Here is a 27976-nt window from a genome sequence, read left to right as displayed (position 1 = left end):
AGGACTGAAAACAAACTAGGTTTGCCAAATCCTGTAGGTTTTCCATGTATGTCTCTATCTCTTGATTTTGTTGTACCATGAATTCAATTAATTCGTTAATTGAATTCATGATGATTTGGAAAGATGACCAATGGATTAATTATGATTTAGACACATGTAAAAATATGTTATTTAATTTTTGTAGCACGTATAGGGACTTATTTTATTTTATTTATTTATTTTATTTTGTTTATTTATGTAATATACAAAAAGTTGTTAACTTATTTCAAAAAATTCAAATCGAAATAAAAATTCGAACCAATGGTTCCATTTTGGAACGATAAATGAAAGCCTGAGGATAGCCTATCCAAATAGGCCGAAAACGTTTGAATAAAAAGAAATAAACTCGGCAAGTGGAATTCAGGTGTGTTTATATAAATTATTATTATTTTTTTACATCGTACGTGACACCATAGGTACTGTAATGTTACCTTATCTATATCCATATCTATATATATATATATGTTACCGCTGAAGCTCGAAATCCGTTAATGTGTACATTACCTAGCTAATCTGCAGATTAACTAGGATGATCCGTTAAAGCTGCGAAAATTATTCCATTTTTCAAATTACCTAGGTAATGTTCAGATTATCTAGGTAATCTGCGAATTACCTACTAGGCATCGGTAAAGTAAAAATAAGATCTTTGCTGGAACAACAGCAACGTTTCTGTACGCTTAAATTAACANCAGTAACATGGATAATGTTCCTGAAGAAACCTGCAATTGTCCTGTCTTGTCATATCTTTCTTTCTCTAATCATATAGTCTTTAATTCAGATATATAGCCACAATTTTGGAACAAAACTGCAAAATTGGAAAGTCTGGTATAAGAAAATTAATTAGAATAGTTAAAACACTGTTAAAAGCTGGAAAATGATAAAACAACTCACAGACACCTTCCATACTTATTCTAGCACAGTGTTTCTCAACCTCTAACGAATCATTGCCCCTTTCAATAAAACCATTATGTAGTATCGCCTCCTTCACTACAAAATTCCAATGCCGAAGGATAAGGCTGACGCCAAATTTGTACTACATTGAATAGACTAGTGACTAGTATAATGTTATTTGTTTAATTATTGTATGATATAACGAATAAATAATTATTTTTAATATAATGTTTTACTATATCGCCCAGAAAATTGTTTTTCGCCCACCAAAATATAAATTGTTACTAATCATCCCCTCAACGTAGAAAAACGCCCACATGGGGGCAATATCGCCCCCATTCAGAAACACTGTTCTAGCAGGTATGTTTACTAGAAAAAATGACATTTTTGATCACTTTCAGAGATCTCCATCAGGTTATTATATGTTTCTATAAATCAAATGTGGTTAATCATATTAATAATTAAAGACTCACAATCTCTAGTTATTAATGTGTATAATAATGAAAAACTGCACATCAGAGTTTACTAAACACCATGTACAGTACCTCAGAAACCTTTAACTGATGTGAATTAAAATTTAACAATACAAATATTTTCAGACCTCCTCCTGAGTCTGAAAACATTTGTATTGTTAAATTTTAATTTGCATCGGTTAAAGGTTTCTGAGATATGTGTTGTTTATTAATGTGTATGTTACAACATTTAATTTTACTAGCCTATCTCCAGTTGTATTATGGAAAGTTGTGTATATACAGTCCCTGGCCAAATTATTAGACACACTATAGTTTATATGCAAATCTTAATTATCAGCTAGTACAATTTGGTCTTTGAATATTTTATTACCAATAAATTTAACCTGTAATGTATGGTTTACTTTATTACATAGTTGCTAACACAAATAAAATGTTATGTAAAAATTGAAAATTTTTGTTTTTATTAACATAGTAAAAAAATACAAAATTGGCATTTAAATTTTAGTATTTTGTTGAACCACCTTTTGCAGCTATGAGAGCTTCAATCCGGCGTGGCATGCTGTGGATGCAAGACTGGACCGTCTTCTGCATTTGTGGATGATGATTCCACACATGGATGATTTTTCCAAAAGCTGCATTTTGGTTGTGATGACCTCTTTGGCCATTTCCCTCTTCATGAGCTCCCACACATTTTCTATGGAATTCATGTCGGGACTATTATCTGGCCAATCCAACAGAGATATTTTGCTCTTGTAGATATGTTTTCACAGACCTGGCTGTGTGGCAGGAAGCTCCATCTTGCATAAAAACCTGTGGCAGCAACCGATTTTGCAAGACTTCTTTATATTGGTCTTGCCTCATGGTGCCTTTTACTACGTACAGGCGCCCAGTGCCCTTGCCACTAATGACGGACCAAATCATTGCTTTCATGGGGTGCTTAACAGTCTGAATGATGCAGTCAGAATAAAATTTTTCACCTCTACGACAATGGACAAAATGAGTTTTGTTGGCTAAAATTTCAAATGTGCTTTCATTGCTAATTCAGACCTAAGAGAACAAAAAAAAAATATCTTATGAATCAAGTACCTACTGTTAATTTGTCTATTTTATAGTAAATAATCTGTATAATGTTAAATTACCAATCTCCAGAAGTCTACATCCTTATCATGTCACTGTTTGGCCCACTCCAAATGCTTTACTTTCATTGCAACTGTTAACTTCGGTTTTCTTGCTGGTCAGTAAGCCTTAAAATCCAGATCTTTCAATTTTCTGCAAACATGCACTCAGAAGCATTCACGTTTGCATCTTCCAATTGAGATTTTATTGATTTAGTGGTAGCAAATGTGTTTTCTAAGCAAATTTTCTTAAGACGTCTTTCTGACCTTGGGGTGAAAATTGGCTTTCTGCTGCATTTAGTTTTTCTTTTTGGACACAAATTTTGACCTGATTCAACTTATTTTTTTATAAGTAGTATGCTAGCTTCAAACACCTTCAACCTTCGTGAAATTTTACGGTTGGAATACATTTTTGTATTAATGAGGGCTTTGACTTCAGCTTTTTTACGTGATGAAAGGTTCCTCTTTTACCCCATGTCAAAAAATAACAATTAATCATATCTGGTTAGTAAAAATACTACTATCGAAGAAACCAAACACTTGCATAATTGTATACCATGAAATAAATACAAGAGGTGAACAGAAACATGTCCACACCAGTAGCAATTGAGAACGTGACTGAAACATATTTGTACTTGTACACCACACTTTAGTGTCTAAGCTCAGATACCTACCAATAAATTAGTATTGTTAAGACAAAAAATAAAGCATTACCTTTTCTCTTTTGTTTTAATCTTTTAATACTTAACTTTAATAACTAACAGAACTTATTTACAGCTTTGCAACCAGACGAAACTCTGACGACTAACAACTTTTCAAGTGTTGCCAGATATAAATGTACAATAAATAACAATATAAATGTACAATAATTAACACGCCTCCTTACATTTATATTGTAACACAAAAAATGTTAAATACAAGAAAAGTAACAGCCAACTTGACAGCTCTATTAACAACTTATCTTAATCTCACACATCTTATCATCTTATATTCTATTCTTTTACATTTAGCATCTCTATATTTAATGAATTTGACATTTCCTAATGCCTTGGTAAAAATATCAGCAATATTATTTTCTGACTCTATTTTTACAACTTTAATTTTTCCTTTCTTAACATTCTCATGCACAAAATGATAATGAACTTCAATATGTTTTGAGTTTTTTGTAAAGTTTCCATATTTAGCAATGGCTACTACACCTGAGTTGTCTTCATATACCTTAATTGGTTTACAAACTTTAATGAAAACCTCATTTATTAGACAAATTAGAAAATTTATTCCTGTTACAGCTTCTGATAATGCAATATACTCTGCAAATGTAGAAGACTTTGTTACACTATTCTGCTTTTTGGATTTCCAAAAGATTACATTTCCAAACAATCTAATTATAAATCCTGTGGTAGATTTCCTGTCTAGAGTATCTCCTGCCCAGTCAGAATCCACAAAACAATCTAAGATATCAGTATTATTATTCTTATAATATTTTCATTTAAGGTCTTTTGTCAAGTACAAGTACTTCAGGACTCGCAAAGCATATTTAAAGTGTCTCTCATCGTAACAATTTTGAAATCAGCTCAGATAATTTACACTGAAAGATATATCTGGTCTTGTACCAGAGTTAATGTACAGAAGTGCACCTATCAAATTTCTATATTTTACATCCTCATTTACATTAGACTTTTCCAGTTTTAAATTTATTTCCATAGGTGTTTTATACAATTTTGAATTTTCAATATTATAACGTTTAGCTAAAGACTCAATATAAGTTTTCTGACTTAAGGTTAAAATATTATCTTGTTCATAGTCATATTCAATATCAATACCAATGTAGTTTTTTACTCTACCTAAATCCTTCATTTTAAACTTGTTAGATAACTTGTTTTTAATGTCAACAATAACTTGTTTATCTTTACACCAAACCAAAAGGTCATCAACAAATAATAAAATGTAAATTGTCAAATCATTCTCCTTTTTAACATATAGGCAATAATCATATTTACTCCTGTAAAAATCAAGAGTAGTCAGAAAGTCATTAAAACATTCATACCATGCTCGAGGACTTTCCCTTAATCCATATAATGACTTATTCAATTTATAAACTCTATCAGTACCATCTTCATAACCAATTGGCTGTTTTACATAAACTTCAGACAAAACTTTACCATTTAGAAATGCTGTTTCTACATCCATTTGATGAATATTTAAAGAATTTTGACAGCAGTAAGATAGTAACAACTTTAAAGTCGGCATTTTAGCAACAGGAGAATAAATGTCATCAATACAATCAGTTTGTTGAAAACCTCTTACCACTAACCTGGCTTTATATTCACTTTCACTCTTCTTTCTGTATATCCACTTCACATCAATTACCCTTTTGTCTTTAGGAGGCTTGCTTACAAGTGTCCATGTATTGTTTATCACAAGACTGTCCATTTTGGAATTCATTGCTTCTTTCCGTTTCTTTGAATCATCACTTGTCATTGCCTCCTGAAAATTTTTTGGAACAGTAGCATCACAGTAATTTACACTTATACTGTAATAACCAAATTCTTCATCAAAGCGGAGTGGATGTTTAATTTGTCTTCCTGATCTTTTTCCTTTTGTTTTTTCTTCATCCTCTTTTATCTCATCATTACTATTTTCTTTATGTGTATTGTCTTTTTCCAAGTCTTTTGTCATATCCTTTTCTTGATGGTTTGTACTAGTAGAGTCTTCTCCTTCCTTTTCCTTTGCTTGATCTGAATCCTTTTGTCTTTCTTCTTTATCTTCATTCTTTTCCTCTTTCTCATTTTCAAATCCACACAAGTTTACATTCTCTTCTATTATGTCACAATGTCTAGCCATTATAACTCTGCTATTCATCAATACTCTATATCCAGTATCTGTATATCCAATCAAAATTCCAACCTCTGCTTTCTTGTCCCATTTAGATTTTCGTTTTTCTTCTGGAATTCTTACAAATACTTTACTTCCATATAATTTTAAATTTTTTACTGATGGCTTCCTTTTGAAAAATATTTCATATGGTGTTTTTCTCTCAATTGTATTAGTTAAGGTTCTGTTTTTAAGATATGCAGCTGTTTTAATTACTTCTGGCCAAAATCTTCTTTCAATTTTTGCTTCTGATAAAAGACATCTCCCCATATCCATTAATGATCGATTGTATCTTTCTGCAGTTCCATTTAGCTCATGCACATATGGTGGACAAGGTTTTATTATTATTCCCTTTTCCTTTGCAAACTTAAAAATTCTTGCATTCATATACTCCTTCCCATTGTCACATCGCAGTTCCTTTATCATCTTTCCAGTCAAGTTTTGAATTTCATTAACATATTGTACTAAGCATTCATATACTTCATCTTTTGTCTGGATACAATAAACTTTAACTAGTTTGCTATAATCATCTATGAAATTTAAGAAATATTTTTCTCCAAGATTTCCTGTAGTTTGATGTGGTCCATTTAGATCTGTATGTACAATTTCTAATATGTCTTCTGCTCTTCTCCTGTTATTATGAAATGGTAAGTTATGCATTTTGTTTTCAATACATGTAGCACACTTTAAATATTCTGGTTCAATCTCTCTGGGTAGTCCATCTAGTGATTCATTTTTACACATTATTTTCAAGTTGTTAAAATTGATATGTCCCAGTGTTCTATGTAGTTTTTCTTTTATAGTCATGTTGCTTTTACTCATGTTCGCTTGTGATTTTCTTTCATTGATATAACTTTTCATTTTATATAGTTTATCCTCTTTGATTGCAACAGCTATCACCTTTCCATATGGGTTGTATATTTTTGAAAATTTTCTCCTTGAAACAATTGAATGTTTATCTGTGATCCTCGAATAACTCAACAAGTTTGCCTTCATATCTTTTACAAAATAGACATTTTCCAACGTAACCTCAGACTTTTGTCCATAAACTGGGAAACAAGTTTTAATATTGCCAACTTTTGTAGCTTCTAATATTCTTCCATCACCAACTTTTACTTTTATAGGTTTCTTCAATGTCTCAGAGGTTTCAAAATACTCATCGGTGTTAATGATATGATCTGTGCAACCACTATCAAGTAACCATTCTATTTCATCTATCTTTGACTTTTCGTTTTTACTTGTAGTATTAATATAAGTATTATTTGCAATGGTAGTCTGAAAACTATTTCCTTGATATTCATGTATGTTTTGATGATAATTTCCTCGCCCTCTCTGAAAGTTTCTGGCATTGAACAATCCACGTCCTCGATAAACAGAAAAACCACGACTTCGACTACGATTTTCAATTTCAAAACGACAATTTCTTTTTAAATGACCAGGTTTTCCACAGCTGAAACATTTCAACTTATTCTGAAATGATGACCTGGCTTCTGCTCGAAATACATTTGATTTATCATTTGACTCTTCATTAAAATTTTCCTCTGCACTTTTTAACTTTATTTTGCTTTTCAAATAGTCAACAGTCCTCTCCTTTTCTGGTAAAACATCTATTAAATCACCAATATGACTATACTTCTGTGGTAGCGATTTTAACATGTAGTTTAATTTTTCTTGTTCTGATATCATTGCACCTGCCTGCTTTAATTCGTTCACAGCCTTCTCAAACGCGTCGAAGAATAAGCTTACATCTGAATAATTTTTCAATTTGATACTTTCAAGGTTATGTCGGCACACAATTTGCAGAGCTGTTGACTTTTTCAAATACATCTCATCAAACTTTTGGATAATTTCGTAAGCCGTATCAAGTTCGCTTATGTATTCTAGCTGTTTGTTAGTTATTCCGCTATAGATATAATTAGTCGCCTGGATATCTCGTTCATCCCATTCGTCATCATCGGTCTTAATTTTAGCCCTCATTACTACATCTTTACACTTTTTGAACTGTAAAAACTTAAACATACGTAATTTCCAGTTACTATAATCTGCTCCGTCAAATATTGTTATATTAATAGCACTGTTCTTCGCCGCCATTACCACGTGCGCTCTTTCTTTATTTTCTTAAATTATTTAACCCTTTTCACTTCTTGTTTTTTCTTTTCAACCACGCTCTGCTACCATGTTAAGACAAAAAATAAAGCATTACCTTTTCTCTTTTGTTTTAATCTTTTAATACTTAACTTTAATAACTAACAGAACTTATTTACAGCTTTGCAACCAGACAAAACTCTGACAACTAACAACTTTCAAATGTTGCCAGATATAAATGTACAATAAATAACAATATAAATGTACAATAATTAACAAGTATTGTAATGAAATATAACAAAAATAGATATACAATGACATTAAAAAATAAGTTCCGTTTATCAAAATTATGATTTATAAGATAGACCTACACCAGACCGGGTATAAAACATGTAATTATGAAAAATCTGTAGTGCGTCTAATAATTTGGCCAGGAACTGTAGTATAAAATTTATTATGTTATATTTCATTATTACATACTTTAACTTTATTATTTCTGTTATTTTTTTTACGTACTTTGTAGTTTTTATTATGTTAGATCTGAATTTGAATATCATCATGTTTCATATAGAATGGGTTTCTTAAAAAAATTTTTGATTAACCATATTTGTGGAAACAAAAATCTGACAAAGATCTTTGAAAGTGATTGAAAACATTTATCTATTTCAATAAATATACCTGCTGGAATAAGTATGGAAGGTGTCTGTATGTTATAATTAGAGTAGAGAATTATTTAAAAATCTATATAGAAAATGGAATAAAAAGTGTCTTTGGAATTAAAAGACACCAGTTCTAAAATTTCATAGCTTTCATATTGATATAAGAAATAGTATATAATCAACTATATCAAATATAGTATTCTAAATATCAAAATTGATATCAATAATAATCCTAAAATTTTTTTTTAAAGTCCAATGAATAATAAAATAAACCATAAGATAATTCACATTTAAACCTAGTTCTGAAATAAAATTCACATTTAAATTGAATATGTTCTTAAGCACTTTCAAGTTTTACTGTTCATTTTCAGAAGGAAGAATTTTGCAGCAGAAAAAATTTAACACAACAAAGAAAAATCAAATTTCAAAACATGTTTTAAAAATTTTGAATCTTTTTTTAGTATTTAAGATATGTTAATTTCTTTGTTTTTGCTGGAGTTTTTTGTTTATTCATTTTTTTCTTCAACAATATTATTCAGTTTCTTCATTGTTTATATGCTGGTATGTTAATTTTTTGTTGTAAAGTTTTCCTCTGTTGATGATAGCAATGCTTTAAAATGAAGTTATATTACTTTAATTTTTATAGAATTCATTACATAAATACAAAATTAAATATAAATTCTTAAAATTTGAATATTTATTCTAAATAAACTTAACTCCAATGAAATATTTTGTTATACAAATCAATAATTATGATTTGCCAAGCTTGTTCCACATGATCTTCACATTACTATTTGATTCGAAGTATGGAAAATTTTTAATTAATTTTCCATACTTTGTCAAAAACTTTTGATTTATCCAAACTAAATGACTCAACAATATTGGTATTGATGCTAACTGGTTCTCATTACAAAATATATCAAAAATAGTATAAGATATCATGTTTCATTTTTTATTTATATAAGGTAATTTTCTACTTAATAAAATTAATAGTCATTTACTTCTATAATCTTTGTCAATTACTTATTTAAACAAATTTAATGTACTCAATGATATATGTTGTTAATTGAGGTATTTACATAATGTACTTGATAAAGTAATTAGCAATGATTTCTGTAAACTTATAATTAATAAAAACTGTTTACATATAATTTTAATGAAATTTTTATCATTATTATTACTTTATATTCTAAATTTTAATAATAATAATTTGATATTTTTTCACTGCTTTAAAAAGATTCAAGAATAATTTTCTTAAATCAATTCTTAAAAATTAACTTTCTTAATTCAAGAAATATGTTTATTATAGGAATTAAACTATTCAATTTTAAAGCTAAATAGTTTTAATCCATATTTAATATCAAAACTTTATAATTATTATTTTAAAAATATGATTTTATTTTAAAAATATCTAAATGTATAAGATGATAACTGTCATTTTTAAAAATTAAAATAATTACAAATTTAAAACATAGTTTTAACTCCCTAATAAAATTTTAAATTTAAATTTGGCCTATGTTACTGTCTCATGTTATACAGTATAAAATATTAAAATTTGTTTCTAATTTATTTAAAAAGTGTTTAAATATTATTTTATTAAATTATTTTCTTTTTTTACTCTCAAATAATGATTTATTTATTTATTTATTAAAAACAAGTTCCTATATTAACTATAAGTAAACACTGAAAGACTTAAATAATATAGATTCTCCTTCTATCAATATCTTAAACAATGCTACTCTTCAAAATCATCAACTTCATAATTTTTAAATTTCTGAATTATCGAAGACAATACCTGAATGAGAATGATCTTCCGGCCACATGTCTCGTCGTGATCGTCTCTCTATTATCTTACCCACCTCTTCAGCTACCAGAGTAGGGCTACTAGCAACAGAACTCAAGCTGGCAGCATCTGTTCCTGGCAATCTAGAATCTGTACACAGATATATATATCAGCTACTTCTTAAAATTTTTGAGTTATTTGTCAATTCGAGTGGGTGAAGCAAACTGGCAAAACCAATATAAAGGAGTTGCATAAACAATCATGCATAGGAGAATGTGCTGGGAATAATAACTGAAAATTTTTTATTTCAATTTATCCCAAAATATCATTTTTTTCATGTCTTTGTATTATTTCAGCAACATGCATAGAGGATAAAAAAATTTTTAACATTTCAAAGACAAAGATCATGCTTTTCATCTTGTGCATTTAAGCTTAAATTTAAAAATTACATTATAAATTTATAAATACAACTTTTTCAGAAATAAAAATTTTTGTGTATAGAATATCTGTAAAGAGTATAATTAGATAAAGCTTTTTTTATTTTTAAAAATATATTTAAAATATTTGCAAATATATAAATGAAAATGTACCATTTTTTATAAATAAATCACTACAAATCTAACTTAAAAGTTAAAATCCTTTTTGATCTCAATGATCATGCTACATTCATATTCAAGGATCAAATATTATTTATAATATTTCAATAAAATTTGAGATATTTGTAAGTTTAGAAGATACAACAAATGAACAAAAGACAATAAATTAGATTTGAATTTGACCAGCTAATTATATGATTAGATAAGTATTAAATCTTGATTTCAAAAAGTTTATTTACATAGTTAAATATAATAGTACAACAGATAAGTTAATTAGATACTTATCTGTTAAAGCTTTACATGGCATATCACTTTCCAAGGTCATGGTGCACCACCCTCTGCTACATCATTTAGAGAAATGAGGTAGGCAGCTTAAACAGATGACTGAATAAATTAATTACAAACTACACTCAGATTCTTTGTATATTGTATATCAACCACACCTTATTAATAAACAAAGTCTCTCAGTAATAAGAATTAATTACATTTTATACAAATTAAAGTTTGAATTATGATTACTTTGATTTAATAATATTTAAATATCTATTTTTTGTTTATACAATCTGAATATTTGTTTTTTTTAAGAAATCAAACATAGGCCTACTCTGCAGTGTTTAATGCACAGTATTATGCAATAAGTCTTTGATTTTGGCATTTTTGTTGATAGAACATGTAAAGCTAAAGTGAGTATAAATGAAATAGGTTCATTTCTAGGACATATTATTCAGTCATTTTTGGAATTTTTCAATGTGTAAAGTTTTTCATATTCTACATGAATCTGATGTATTATATTTCTAATATTTAAGCAAGAAAGGTATTATTATAATGAATTTAAAGTGAAAAAGTCTAAAATATGGTGAATATATATATACAAAATGAATGAATGTGTGATGCTGGTATACAGACAAATAGTTGAAAAAGACATTCATTCAATTTGGATAAAAGTACAAAAAAAAACATTTTTCAATGTGGAACATCCAGAAAACAACTAAATTAGTATATTGCTGAATCAAAACTGAGATCACTTTTAATGGAAAATAAGTTTTATGATTATATATAATCATTATTAAATAATGGAAACCAATGAAATGACTTTCAAGTACAGAAAAGTACAAAGTTAAATTCCTGTACATTTTAATTCAAGAAATGTTAATTAATAAATGCAATGTGATAACAAGAACCAAACTAATTTTTTGTACTATTTAGAAAAAACATCCAATCAACTTGAAATTCATATATAAAGGTGATACATACTATGTTCTGTTAATAGACTATAAGTAGAAGATATGACCAATATGAATGATATTGACTTTAACTTTTATAAAACTAAGCATCTTTAAGTTAACNTTATTTTATTAAATTATTTTCTTTTTTTACTCTCAAATAATGATTTATTTATTTATTTATTAAAAACAAGTTCCTATATTAACTATAAGTAAACACTGAAAGACTTAAATAATATAGATTCTCCTTCTATCAATATCTTAAACAATGCTACTCTTCAAAATCATCAACTTCATAATTTTTAAATTTCTGAATTATCGAAGACAATACCTGAATGAGAATGATCTTCCGGCCACATGTCTCGTCGTGATCGTCTCTCTATTATCTTACCCACCTCTTCAGCTACCAGAGTAGGGCTACTAGCAACAGAACTCAAGCTGGCAGCATCTGTTCCTGGCAATCTAGAATCTGTACACAGATATATATATCAGCTACTTCTTAAAATTTTTGAGTTATTTGTCAATTCGAGTGGGTGAAGCAAACTGGCAAAACCAATATAAAGGAGTTGCATAAACAATCATGCATAGGAGAATGTGCTGGGAATAATAACTGAAAATTTTTTATTTCAATTTATCCCAAAATATCATTTTTTTCATGTCTTTGTATTATTTCAGCAACATGCATAGAGGATAAAAAAATTTTTAACATTTCAAAGACAAAGATCATGCTTTTCATCTTGTGCATTTAAGCTTAAATTTAAAAATTACATTATAAATTTATAAATACAACTATTGTTCTATGTAGTTTTTCTTTTATAGTCATATTGCTTTTACTCATGTTTGCTTGTAATTTTCTTTCATTGATATAACTTTTCATTTTATATAGTTTATCCTCTTTGATTGCAACAACTATCACCTTTCCATATGGGTTGTATATTTTTGAAAATTTTCCTCTTGAAACAATTGAATGTTTAACTGTGATCCTCGAATAACTCAACAAGTTTGCCTTCATATCTTTTACAAAATAGACATTTTCCAACGTAACCTCAGACTTTTGTCCATAAACTGGGAAACAAGTTTTAATATTGCCAACTTTTGTAGCTTCTAATATTCTTCCATCACCAACTTTTACTTTTATAGGTTTCTTCAATGTCTCAGAGGTTTCAAAATACTCATCGGTGTTAATGATATGATCTGTGCAACCACTATCAAGTAACCATTCTATTTCATCTATCTTTGACTTTTCGTTTTTACTTGTAGTATTAATATAAGTATTATTTGCAATGGTAGTCTGAAAACTATTTCCTTGATATTCATGTATGTTTTGATGATAATTTCCTCGCCCTCTCTGAAAGTTTCTGGCATTGAACAATCCACGTCCNTTTTTGTAACATAAGCGATGAAACCTGTGGTTTTTAATATCTTGATAACCTGTAATCAAAAAGGTATGCTTTTAGAAAAACAATACCTAATATGTTTGTTGTTGTAATTTTATAGTGTTGAACTTTTGTTTTTAGTTGGCTGAAGAGGGGCAATAAATGCCCGAAACGTGTGTAATATCAACACGTATCAACTGAATAAAAACTTGATGATAAGAATTGCCAAGTGCCTGAAAATAAATACGATAATTATTTGTGTTTGAATTACTACTAATAACTACAAGCACGGTTTCAAAAGTACCAAAATACATGCATTAAGTAAATATACAGGAATACAAGAATAATGATCCATAAATGTAAAAATAAATAATCTTAGTTGAATATATGAGTGTTGTCCTCAATACACTCATGTTGTAAGTTCACATATCATTTGGTTTAATGTGAAGAGCCTTTTTTGAGATTTAAACCAAATAACATTATTCGAACTTACAGCAGATGCATTGAGGACATCTGTATTTATCTATGATTATTTATTTTTACACTTTTGGATTAGTGAAACTTACTCTTGTATTATTCTTGCATATTTATTTTATGCCTGTATATTTATACTTTTGTTAGTTTTGAATTTTTATATTTTTTGTTTTCTGAGTTTTATATATTTCATTTTCATTACATTAAATCTGGTTCTAACATTTAACTTGTCATTTTGAATGTTAAAAATATATTCTTCTGTTTGACAGCAATTGCCATTCATTTGGTAAGCTTCACATAAGGAAGGTCAGTAAAATATGGCTGAAAACATTAGAAATTGAAGTGGCTAAAGCAAATTTTAAGGTTTTTGAGGTGTTTTTACTTTTCAACATTGCATTTCTCAGTAGTTACAAAATTAATTTTTAAAAATATCAATATTTTTAATTTCAACAAATATTGATTTTTTTATTTTCTAAGCATATTATGTAAAAGTGCCATCTAAATGAGTATTTTAAACTTACCTACATTTCAATAAAAAAATTATACAAGAGGTATTACAAGTATTTTAACTCTATACAATTATTATAATTTTAATAAGTATATTTTTAAAACCAAGATGGCTGATTTCGAGTCAAAGTCGATATCATTCAAATTAACAATATCTTCTACTTACATCATAGTAACAGAAAATATGTACTGTACCTAGCTTATATATTAGAAAACTTACTTATTTATTAATCATAAAAATAAAGACAAAGTATTTATGTCTAGTCAAATATTATTATTTGAGGATCATCCTCACTGAATGAACTCTTCAAATAAATGAATGGTTCTGCCAGTTACCAGTGAGGGTGCTATGAACACTTTTCAAGAGTTAACTATCTGGTCCATAATCTGTGAGATAAAAAAGGCTTGTCAAACTGTAATGGACCCAAGTAATCAAGATCCCATCAAGAAAATATTTTTATTTGTGGGATGTATTTTGGTCTTCACTAGCTACAATTATATAAATATAGATACCTGCAATATTTAGCTTAATAGTTAAAGGTTACATAGGTTTACTGCAATTGTTCATATATCCATTTGGTTACAAATTCTACTATGAATCTACAGACAGTTCAAACAGATAATTCATCATATGACACTGTGTTAAGTGGGTCTTTCACTACAGATCCACTTAACCTAATGTCATATAAGGAATTATTTAATTTAAACAATTTTAATGTTAGTACCAGACCTTATAAGTTGCATTAAAATCAAATAAAGTTAAAATGAAACATATAAAACTCAGAAAACAAAAATTATAAAAACTCAAAATATAAACATACATGCATTAGTAGTAATTCAAACACAAATAATTATCGTATTTATTTTCAGGCACTTGGCAATTCTTATCATCAAGTTTTTATTCAGTTGATACGTGTTGATATTACACACGTTTCGGGCATTTATTGCCCCTCTTCAGCCAACTAAAAACAAAAGTTCAACACTATAAAATTACAACAACAAACATATTAGGTATTGTTTTNATTATTTAATTTTATGGTAAGCAATATATAATAATATATGTAAAAAGCAGAAAAAAATGTAAAAAAATTCATGCAGTCAGAAAAAATAATTATGATTGTATATATAAATAACATTTTAATCATCATAATTTTGAAAATTTGACATGTTATTGAGTATAAAAATTAAAAAATTATTCATAAATCAAGAAACTAAATTAAATAAAAAAAATATTTTATCCTACTTTAAACTAGTCTAAGTTCATAAAATTCACAAGCTGAAGTTAATCTTTTATTAAATTATTTGATTGTCTAAATTACAAACAGTTTATTTACCTTTATTTAGCATTTGCAATATATAATCAAACCACAATAAGTGATCATTCAAGAGACCAAAAAATATTAACCAATTAAGCAAAGTCACTTCTTAAAAGGAGTCAATATATACCAAGTAACTGAATAAATACATATGCATAATACATAATAAATGCATACATACATATGCATAAAATTATATTCTTACTATATAATAAACATTTTTACCTTTGAATTTTAATTCTAATAAACACATACATAAAATATAACTAACTCATAGGTTATTGTGTTGTATAAATTATCAAAAATATTGATTAACTTTTGCTTTAAAACAACTATTAATGAAATTAATTTTATTTTCTAAAACTGTTAATGATCTAAAATCTTTATTTGTTATTTCTTGAATGGAAACAGGATAATGATATACTATCTCAAATGCTGCTAGAGCTTTTAACTTAATTTGTAGAGAAACTACATCAACATCTTTACTTTCTTTATTGTTCACATACTCATATTGCACAAAACTTTGCACTGTGGATATTATTTAACACTTATTTTGCTGTTTCTTATGGTAACCAAATGTTTCTTTTGTAAAACAAACTGAAGATGGTCCAATTAGGATCAATACACTTTTTCAAATAAAGTAAAACATTTGGTTACCATAAGAAGCAATTAAATAAGCACTTAAGTTCACATGTTCATTTTTCTCCTCCAACATATCATTTGTTAATTCTTCTATATAGACATCTGAACTTATTTCAATATCTTTATGTATGTATGTATGTATGTATGTATGTATGTATGTATGTATGTATGTATGTATGTATGTATGTATGTGTGACAATCTGACGGTGTTCTTGAGATAACTAATATAATTTTAACGTAATAAATAAAATATTTGATTTTCACTCAAGAATATAAAAAAATGATAAAATTTGGAATAAATTAACATAACCTAATAAGGTTATAAATTTTTACATCCTGCAAAACTGCCAGATTACTCAGCAGTTTAACCAGAACCGAGGATGTTTTGCTTCCTTTCTCCACGCCTCGTATCTTAGAATTTTGCACACCACTTGCTCAAATGTCATAACCCATTTCTTATAATCATGACATTGCAAATGATGGGGATAAAAAGGCAGGTTTTCAGATACTCGGGGCAGATCCCCCAGACTTGCCATAGGCAGTTCAATAGAAGTCGAACATGCCATAGAAAGTACTCCTCCAACGACTGATCCTGTCCTCCCAACTCCACTATCCAGGAAGAAATCAACGAGAGAAAGGTTCCCAACATGAACAACGAGGTAAAATTTATTGTAAAACTCTCTCTCTCGGGTTTAGCTTAAATAACATAGAGATAGGAATTATCCGTACATAGGTATTCCATATTGTTATTACTTTGTATTATGCTATTCCTTTGTATCCATTATATTGTAGTCTTGCTAGTAATAATTAAATTGTTAATTTTATATTTAATGTCCTTCTTGTCTGGTATTCATTCCTTATGCACAAACCCACACAGAATCTTACCACTCGGGTTCTGAGAAAAATTAAGCCATCCAGTGACAAAGTAAGCAGGTCTAACTGATCTGACGATTAGAGGGCCTGGACCCTCGTACGTATTCTCACATATGTATGTATATACAATATTTTTATTAGAGTATGATATCATTTATCTGATAGCTTTTTAACAAACTTAACAAGATATTGAAATCAGGGTCCCAACTGCAACAAAACAAATTCTCTTCTATTGTTTTCTCAACTGAAAATCTTGCAAGCTTAAAAGAATTTGCAATACTTAACCCTGCGTTAGTGCACTGAATTTTTTTTCGGCATTAGTGCAGTGGGGTGTTTGTCCACTTCCTCATTTTTTTGGTCCATAAACCATGTAAGTAAAAATTCATAAAGTTTTACTCATTTATTTGGTAAAGGCATGTGTCATTGTACATATGATTATATTCAGGTATGATTACATATTGTATTAGTACATAAATCCCTGAAAATAAAAAAACAACATTTATCAAAACTCATTACATTAGATCTTATTATTAAACCAATAGTAAAAATCTAAATTGTTTTTTAAGCATTTTTGTCACTCTTATTCATTAGCTGACATTGTACTTTGGCAGCAAGCTTCTTGTCATTTGCATTGAGTATGTTTGGTATTTTCTCAGTGTGTTTATCAAAGTCAGCTGTTTTGAATTTGTAAGGGAATAAAACTAATTAAAATAAACTTATAATAATCAATGTGAATAAAAATATCTATATTATAAATAATAAATGTGGTCACATTTTAGTTATTCTAAAAATAAAAACACTAGTTAAATATTTATAAAATTAAAAAAAAAAACATAATTGATACTGTGGGGTGTTTGGACACCCCATTGAAAACGGTAGGCTTTCTCTTACTGGAATTTCTGCAACATCGTAGTAATTTCTGAGCATGCTCTATACATAAAATCATGAAGCTACTGAAGAGGACACAAATATTTCTTGTGAAATCTATGAACAGTGCAACTTTTAAAACGATGGGGGTGGCGAAACACCCCACTGCACTAGCCCAGCGTTAAATTCAAAACAAAATTTCACTTTTTTTAAATGTGATTCAAAATGAAAACTTCTTATTTCTTATTTTGTTCAAATGCTTTTAAGAGCTTTTTTACAAGAAGATTTTTATAATTAAATTTAACTTTATCACAACACCGTGAAATACAAAATTATACACCTACAAACCTTTTATGGTGTGACATTAAATAAAAATAATAAGAAAAAGTTCTCACAAACGTTTTCAAACCGACTTAAGGTTCTTCATCAGGTGAAAAACGAAAATTGTACAAATTATTTGATGGAAAACATAAAAATTTGAGAGTCTCAATTATCAAATCGAACGATGATTCCTGCGGCTGTCATCATCAACAGGCATGCGCATTCCTCGAAAGCAAAAATTTTTATTTATTTAGATTTTGTCCGTCATATATAAGCATTTGCCATGCTAGGGATAGGGATAATTTGTCTTCATTGTTAATACATCTGTTGTCTTGGCCAGCTCTGTATATATAAATTGCCTCCATCCATCGTAAATGCTCCATATGAGGCGTGATGTGGACGATCTTGGCTTCCTTAAATATTGGATGGATACCAGGATCTGTAGCATAACGAACTAGAGCGGTTGTTACTCTCTTGTGCTGTATGTAAGCCTTGTGTTCCTTTATTCTCACTCCTAATGAGCGCTTAGTGGAGCCAATGTATATTAAATCCTCGTCACACCTATGATCTTTCAGCGGGATGACATATACTCCCGATAGCATGTATATCATCCCGCTAAAAGATCATAGGTGTGATGACAATTTAATTTAATTTAAAATTTCAAGTAACTCCTCAATCAAATAGTTAAACAAGTGTCATTATATTCAAAGGCAGAAAAATTAATTCAATGGCCTTTGAATTTTCCAATCATGTGAACAGTACAATAATAAAAATGACTTATGGATACAAATTCACTGAGTTCAGCGTTAATAAAGTTCCTTTAGTATTAACACAAGCACTTTCGACAAGTGTATAATCATCGTCTTTAGGTGAAAAGAACAAATTTTAACAAGACAACGTGCAAGATGTTCCAAAGGAACAAAATATTTAAAATTCAAACAGGCATCCGGAAATTCTGTTAAGAACGTGCAGATAATTTTTGATATGTTCGAAACTTTATATTTTACGATGCTAGCGGCGCATGCGTGGAAATGCTACCACGTTGGCGATACAATGTTAGGCGCTTTTCGTTTTTTTAGGCGCCGATATAAGGCAATCCACACCCCGGGTAGATCGAGGGTGGGAACATTGCACGCTTCTGAAGTAGCCGTGAAAAGTGCTTCCCAGATAAACACAAGCCTTCGATTGTTGCAGCATTTGATTATTTCCGTTCTGGGCCATAATGGGTTGTAGCCTTGCTCAAGAACTTTTTAGCGAGCTTTGTAGAACATCTATCTTCCTTTGGCTACGTCATCCTGATGCTCAGCAAGGCGGGAGCGAGCATTCTTGNAAACACAAGCCTTCGATTGTTGCAGCATTTGATTATTTCCGTTCTGGGCCATAATGGGTTGTAGCCTTGCTCAAGAACTTTTTAGCGAGCTTTGTAGAACATCTATCTTCCTTTGGCTACGTCATCCTGATGCTCAGCAAGGCGGGAGCGAGCATTCTTGTTGTTGCTCCTATGTATCTTGTAATATTTCCCGTTACCAGATTTTCTAGTTGTATCGTGTAAACCCCTGACTTTTCTAAAGTAGTTAGCCTGTCCTGATCGTTGCAGATACATCTATGTAGGTTTGGTAGGGGGTTATGGGTAGTATGAAATTATATCGCTGAAATATGCAGCTGATACATATAGAGGTTGGTCCAAGATACGGCAACAATGACTGGATCACGGATGCTTTTTCCTTTCTGTACAGCGTGGTACATGGGTGTAGGGCCTCTTTTACTTTACGGAGCACATGTTTATATTTGGCATATGTAAATCCTGCAAGAGATACTATTACTCTAATGATGTCTAATTCTATTTTTGTTGCTAGCTGTGTCGACAGAAGCAGTAATGCTCTTCTAACGAGCGCAGCAATGGCGGCTCGCAGCAATGGCGGATATAAGGACACCACATCCAATTTGCAGAAAGTATAGGAATCTTCATGTGTACCCCTCATACTGGAAGCAATGGTGGACTTGGCAGCTATAGACAATGGGGTAACATATGGTGATTCCGAAATAAGTTCACGCAAAAACTTTGCAAGCGTCTTTTCAAGGAAATATGTAGGATGTTTACCAGTGGGCGTAACGGCCAGTTTGCTTTGTGTGTTTTTAGCTGAAAGAATAGCCTAGGGCATGCTACGTTGGTGGGAGGATCAGTTAGAGTCGAAGCTACTCCTGGTAAAGCTATTATTTTCTTTGTCTTTCACAGTACTGTTGGTGTTGGATCATCATTTATTATCTGTGATTGTGATTGTGATAGGAACTCATTGGCTCTAAAGATGAAATTGTCCTCCTTGCACAGAACGAATCGTTTGTCCTTATCAGAGATCAGAAGCCTCAAGTTATACATAGCTAGGAATTGCTTTACTGCTTGGTGGTTTACGTGGTGCTTAGGCGCGCTGGACACTTGCTTCACCACCGCAAGCTTCGTGACGATTTCTAACTCCATTTATGAGTACGTGGCTGCTACCTGGCAGGATTTCAATGCTGCAAACGCCACTGGGACTAACTGGTTGAGGTCAGTATTATTAGGAGGGGAGATATATTTGGGTCCCCTTTGTAGTATGCCGTGCACTTTGACGGGCATGTCCTCTTCCGTATAATTATAATACAGAGTAGTTGTTACCAGCCTTCTTTGTGTTCGTGATGAGCTCATTAACCATTGACGCATATTTCGGTGATATAATTTCATACTACCCATAACCCCCTACCAAACCTACATAGATGTATCTGCAACGATCAGGACAGGCTAACTACTTTAGAAAAGTCAGGGGTTTACACGATACAACTAGAAAATCTGGTAACGGGAAATATTACAAGATACATAGGAACAACAACAAGAATGCTCGCTCCCGCCTTGCTGAGCATCAGGATGACGTAGCCAAAGGAAGATAGATGTTCTACAAAGCTCGCTAAAAAGTTCTTGAGCAAGGCTACAACCCATTATGGCCCAGAACGGAAATAATCAAATGCTGCAACAATCGAAGGCTTGTGTTTATCTGGGAAGCACTTTTCACGGCTACTTCAGAAGCGTGCAATGTTCCCACCCTCGATCTACCCGGGGTGTGGATTGCCTTATATCGGCGCCTAAAAAAACGAAAAGCGCCTAACATTGTATCGCCAACGTGGTAGCATTTCCACGCATGCGCCGCTAGCATCGTAAAATATAAAGTTTCGAACATATCAAAAATTATCTGCACGTTCTTAACAGAATTTCCGGATGCCTATTTGAATTTTAAATATTTTGTTCCTTTGGAACATCTTGCACGTTGTCTTGTTAAAATTTGTTCTTTTCACCTGAAGACGATGATTATACACTTGTCGAAAGTGCTTGTGTTAATACTAAAGGAACTTTATTAACGCTGAACTCAGTGAATTTGTATCCATAAATTATACAAATATTGGCATGAGTTTTTAAATTTATTTTTACTTAAAAATGACTTCTATTCTGATACAAGATTTCTTTATAAAAAATTACAAATATGTTATTTTCAGTGTTGAAAGACATTCATGAATTTGAAAATTTGCTTTGTATGTAGCTAGTAGCAACCAGACATTTTTTGAAACATCTTGGTGTTTTACTTTTACCAATCATTAGCAATTTAAATTCTTTTGTGCTATTTGTGTTTGCATCAAGCAAAGTTATTAAACCATGCTTACTCAACTTCCCTGTTATGCATTTTTCATTTTTAAATTTTATGGTTTTTATTAAGTAAAAAACAACGTAGATCTGTTTCATCCAAGTTAAATGCATTGCATTCTGATTACTGAGTCAAGATATCTTTTAGTGTTGTTTCATTTCAGTCTTCCATTGTATTACTATTAGCTGCTTCTTTTTCTCCACTTACTTTTTAAAGGAGAGACCCATCTTTGAAATATTCAATCCATCTCTTACTGGCTTCAAACTTTCTATATTTATATTCTTTTATAACTACCATATCTTTCTTTTTGTTATGTTCTATCACATTCTGTTTTCAGATCTTGCACATGTTAACAAGATAAGAACTTCTTCAACAACTTAAAGTGTTCAATTATGCAGTCTTTTATCTTTTTTCCCCTTATGTTTGAAATAGACAATTTTGAATTTTGTTTTTTTGAGAGTATTGTTCATTGTGTCTGAAAATTTCTTGTTTTCTAAAAGCTGTCTTTGTACAGTTAGATTTCCTACAAAGATGAATATTTTTTCTTTCAAAGACAATAATTGGAATTTTCATTTCAGAGACATTTTTAAACAGAGAATCATGCAAGTTGTCACATTATGAACATGTCACATTTTAGTAAAAGAATAGTTGTCAGGTGTTTTTATTAAAAAAATTAACCAAAACAAGTGTTAAATTTATACTATTTCATAAACTACTATAATTCATATTAAATTTGACTAGTTTGACAAATATCTTAATATTTGTCAAACTAGTCAAATTTAATATGTAAAAATTACATGTATCATGTCTTTTTTAATGAAAAATAAACATACAAAATACAACTTATAAAAATAAACATTATCTGGTTTTTTACTCTAAAAATCAGACTTTATGCTTTGCGAACAAAAATAAATCTAACCAGTACAGTGAATTTATGGATCAATCTAATAATGAATTAATGAGAACATATACAATAACTTGATACACTTGTACCAAACAATTTACCATTTTTTTTTATCAGCTATATCAGCTATATTAAAACCAGATATTCCCAGAATATTCTAAATTAAAAATTAATTTATTTCTAATTATTAAATTAACCATGAGATAACAACTTAACCTATTATCTTTATTCAAATTGCTTTGATCTGATTATTAGATAGCCCAATTAAAAATCTGGCAAATCATTTGGAATTAATGAAAGAGTACTCAATAATATCTATAAAAGATTAAAGGAATTGGAAAATTATGACTACTAATCTGAAGTGAACATTTATTTGGGTGACCAGTTATTGGAGGTTTGACTATAATATTCTTTTTTCACTTATTGAGTTTATTTTGTAAAGTACTGTTTAGAAAATGACATTCAGAAAATTACATAAATATATATTTCTTTAATACATACCAAAATCAAATTCTGATATGTCACTATCTGAGAGGCGGGAAATAGTGGAAGGTGGAGACAAATGATCTGTGGATGTGATTGAACTGGCGGCTTCAGTATCTAGGAACATATTCTGCCTTCTCTGATTATGAAATAATAATAAAAATTTAAATTTAAATTTGTTATTTAAATTTCAAATATATAACTATAATTATAAAAATATTTAATAAATATTGCTTCTGTATAACAGAAGATAAAAAAACTAAAATATTTTGAATTAATTAATAAAATAACTTAGAATGAAAATTTTAAGAACTATTATTACTATTATTAGTGTGATGGTGAAATGTATCTCACTCAGCTTATGCTGATGCCTAGTGCTACGTCAAACCAAGGTCAAAGCATAGCTATAGGAATTATTATTATTGGTCAATTTAAATTTATTAAAAAAAACAAATATTGTAAAATTTCTATGTGTAATTTTATTATGTAACATAGAAAACTTGGCTTACCTTTTTATTATATATATATATAAATATAAGTTTTGTGTAATAATAATTTAAAACCACTTTTATTTGGAGTAGGTAATAAACAAGTAATTATGCCAGATTTTAATCAGATTATAATATGGCTAATAAATTATATAGATATATAATTTGGACTAAAGCTAAGCGGTTATGTTGCCATCCCATGTTAAATTTAATAATTAGAAATAAATAATTATTTTTAAAAATTAATTTAATTCTTTATAGTTTATTAGCCATGTTATAACATAATTAAAATCTAGAGGTATCATTTCTTTATTATTATAAGTTGGGCATGATTTATGCATAATTATTTTGACTGTGATTTTTAATTTTACTGAATATTGCCATTTTAGTTTTAATTACAAAGAATGTATGAAAAAATCAAAATAATCTATTTCAAAATAAATTAGTAATTTTAATATAATATATACAAATTCTATACGTTATATTTTATTAACAACACGATTCTAGAATTTTATCATTTTGACAAGGAAAACTTTTCTTAGATTAACTTTGCTTGTTTTTTAATCTTTGAAAGAAATATAATTTATAATTATATAATAATTATTTAGATTAAATAGACTTATTTGTGTGAATGTGTATAGTTCAAAGCATAATATATAAAAACAAAGACATATTAAAAAACAAAACAAAATCATAAAAAGGCATTATTACATGTTTTACAAAATAATAAAATTGAAACCTTATAAATACTGTATTATATATTCCATCTTAGTTCTATTTGAAATAGCTGTTGTTCATTATTTAACTTTAAAGTCTAATCACACTATGAATAAATTTAAAAACAATGTAATAAATATCCATGTTTCCAGGAAAATAATTTTCAGAACTTTTTGACATACTGATTAATTTTTAAAATATAAAATTTATAGTTTATGACTTCATGAATTTTTATCAACAGTTGTCAAAAATAACTTTTTTAATGACTTGGCTCACTTGGATTCAGTCCCAGATCACCCAGAGTGGAAGGCTGATGTCATAATCGCCTGGCCATCTGGCCAACTCAAAAATAACTTTGCCAATCTAGCCTAATTAAGTGAAATACAAACTTAAAACATTCATATTCAAATAGCTGATAAAGATATTGAATATAGTTTATTTGCTTTATATCAAAATAGTATGTAAACATAATTTTTTATATCATCTCACATAAGAAGCTCTCATACAAGAGAATTTTTATTTACAATTCTGTTTAATTAGTTACAATATTTACTTTTTATCTGTGATATCTTAAGTTTTAGAAATTTATTTCTTACACCCCAACTGCTGCTCATTTTGTGTCCTAATTAATATAATATGTGACCTAATTAATATATGTGACCTGACAAGGCACCTCCTTAGTGCCTTGTCAGGACTGACACCACCGTGTCCCGATTGACACGGAAATCGAGACAGTGTGTTGATTTTGTCACGCAAGCAGCTGCTTGCATGGGTGATCGGATTCGGGATGGAGATCATGAGTTAGCAAGCAGGAAGTAACTCACGCAGAGACTAAGTTAACGAAACAACTGTTTATTTGTAAAGGAGAATTTACACATTTTATGCATTTTATTGTTAACGAGTTATAATGAATCAAACAAAAAAATATGTCTAGGTATTTTTGCGGTTCTCGAAAGAGAAAGTGTTTAAAATGGTTTGCGAGTTGATAAATACCTGAAGTAGGGGATGTCCACATGGTGATGAAGATTTGTTGCAATTTTTGTCGAGACTAGCAGTCCATTATCATTCTAGAAGATTTGCAGAAAATTCCAAATCGGGAAAGTCTGAGTCACGATAGTCGAGAAAGATTCATCCTCACCGGCACTGTTGGTCAAGGATGAAATCAGATCTAGGAAAATTTGGTACAGGCACAGAGAATATGTTGGAGACTTTAATCCAAGAGGAATGGGTGACAACTGACTAAACTTGCACCTCCTTGCTATCCAACTGGTGAAATGGAGACAATAAGTCCGGAGGTTATGAGAAAGCTTCACTTTTGCTACTGAGAACTTAACAATAATTAACTCCCAGGTGTGAAAGTTGACAGTTATCTGACAAAATTTTATTGTCAAAATGTTATGTTATGATTTACTTATGTAAATAAATTATGTAGTGCTGAGTCTCACAGATAAATGAGAAGTGGACTTGATATAAGCAAAAAAATTATAACTGATAGTTTTATTGAAAATACTTGTGAATTTAATAAATATAAAAATAAGTTTTTAATTGAATTTTACAAATAAATTTTATAATTTGTAAAATTTTATATAAATAAATAAATATGACATCACTTATATAAAGAAAACAAGTGTAAATTTAAGTAAAAATGCTTTAGCCAATCTGTGCTGGTCAGCTGAAATTGATTAAAAAATCAGTTGTATTATAACTTATTGACAAAATGATTAAGATTTTTCTCTGTTATGTTATTTTCCAATAATATGGTTAATACAGTCAAACCCTAGCTATTTCACTATGTTTTACCTTGTTTGAGTGTTTAGAAAATAAACAAATAAAGTTATGTGTTACTTCAAAAATATGCTTTATTGAGATACAATGACTTAAAGAAAGAATCAATGCTTATTTTTTGATATTGGCTAGAGTTAGTAGAGTTAGTATAACAATCTAGCCACCAAATTATATCCAGAAGCTAGATATTCATAAAAATTCACAAATTTTAAACTAACTTATTTGTTTGGACTTATATAGAAGTGGTATGTTTTAAATTTAAAAATTACAAACATATTATAATTCAGTTCTTTTATTATTTCTGTTATTAAAAACAATTAATAATATGAACTATTTTGTAAAACTACATATATTTTTAATCAAAAATAGTTTTGCAAAATAGTTATTATTTAAGAAGAAATAGACAAGACATCAGCCTACTGTTCTGAGGAACCAGGAATTTAATCTTTATGGGTTGATAACCCAGGATTTTTTTGAGAGTAGTCTATCTTGGATATGTCTGGCCCCATCCCTCACCACCCACAATGGGTTTGTAAAAAAGTTTCTTAATACCCACAGAGAAGAAAGAGCAATTAAAGAATTTCTAGTTTTTAATGTACATGTCAACAGTCTTAAACTTATTGTTCAGTGTTGTACAGTATACTGACTTACTTTCTCTTACAGTCAGCACTTGTACAGTGTATAAGTGCTGACTGTAAGAGAAAGTAATTTTTTCAGTTGGAGTGAAATAGGGATGGACAAACAGTAAATACAAAGACTATTTTTTAAATAAGGTCTGTTTGTGAATGAGAGCGAGAATGACGTGCAATTGCAGCAGTGTGCATGAGCATCTGCTTTCAGCATGCTTTGTGCGTGTTTAGATGCCATTTGCAGCCGTATCATCTGTCTGTGTGTTGAACTGTAGAAGTTTATAATGTTTAAGGAAATTGAGTCGCCCGCCAACTGTAAGATACAATCTGTTACAAAAGATCATGGTAACTGTCTTTTGGGACAGGAAAGGAACTTTGTTAATGGATTTTATGCCAAGAGGCACAACAATCAATTCTGATGCTTCTTGTGTGATCTTAACCCCTCAGTCTCCATTGACGTATATATACGTCAAGCCTACATAGCGTTACGAAAAATGTGGTCCTTAAGGCCATTTTTGAAAAAAAAATTTTTTTTTGAATTTTTGGAATGTTTTTAGGTCCCCAAATTTTTTCAAAATTTTTTCCCGCGCAAAAAAATTTTATCGCGATTTTAATGAGCCTATGTGAAGGCTCGATTAAGGCTTAATTGTTTTTTAATGGGAGTTTTTTATCAATTTTATTTCATGGTTCCTAAGTTGTAGCGCACGGATTTTCATTCGGTAAAGTTATTTAAAGTTAGTTTCTGATGTCAAAAACGACCTCCAATGGTTTTTTAATTTTTTTAATNCCACTTTGAACTACAACAAACAGTGAAAGATGTCCAGCAGATGGTTTCCTATAAAGCTAAGTTTAAGCAGAGTCATCTGTTATGCTGGAAAACACATATAGATACAAGGGCTATTTTTTAAATAAGTCCGTTTGTGAATGAGAATGGTGCGCGATTGCAGCAGTGTGCACAAGCATCTGCTTTCAGTATGCTTTGCGTGTGTTTAGATGCCATTTGCAGCTGTATCATCTGTCCATGTGCTGAGCTGTAGAAGTTTATAATGTTTAAGAAAACTGAGTCACCCACTGACTGTAAGATACGATCTGTTATTCGATTTTAGCAAGAAAGATCATGGTAACTGTCTTTTGGGACAGGAAAGGGACTTTGTTAGTGGATTCTAAGTCAAGAGGCACAACAATCAA

The 27976-nt window shown here is 29.7% G+C and overlaps 1 protein-coding gene across 1 annotated transcript in view; it reads right to left on the bottom strand.

The window, feature by feature from the left end:
• The window catches only part of LOC111625627 (regulating synaptic membrane exocytosis protein 2-like), a 328126-nt gene that overhangs the window by 96994 nt on the left and 203156 nt on the right, over positions 1-27976 (bottom strand). The window contains exons 10-13 of the mRNA XM_023368831.1: positions 25368-25435; positions 23188-23308; positions 12070-12207; positions 9932-10081 (exon numbers count right to left, since the gene is read on the bottom strand). Of these exons, the coding sequence (XP_023224599.1) occupies positions 9932-10081; positions 12070-12207; positions 23188-23308; positions 25368-25435 (477 nt within the window). The remainder of the gene's footprint in view (positions 1-9931; positions 10082-12069; positions 12208-23187; positions 23309-25367; positions 25436-27976) is intronic.

This window comes from Centruroides sculpturatus, unplaced genomic scaffold, assembly GCF_000671375.1.
Source record: "Centruroides sculpturatus isolate CEXI.00-Female unplaced genomic scaffold, Cexi_2.0 scaffold356, whole genome shotgun sequence".
NCBI lineage: Eukaryota > Metazoa > Arthropoda > Arachnida > Scorpiones > Buthidae > Centruroides > Centruroides sculpturatus.
The sequence above is the reverse complement of the archived record's forward strand: the minus strand, read 5'-3'. Positions and strand labels throughout refer to the sequence as shown.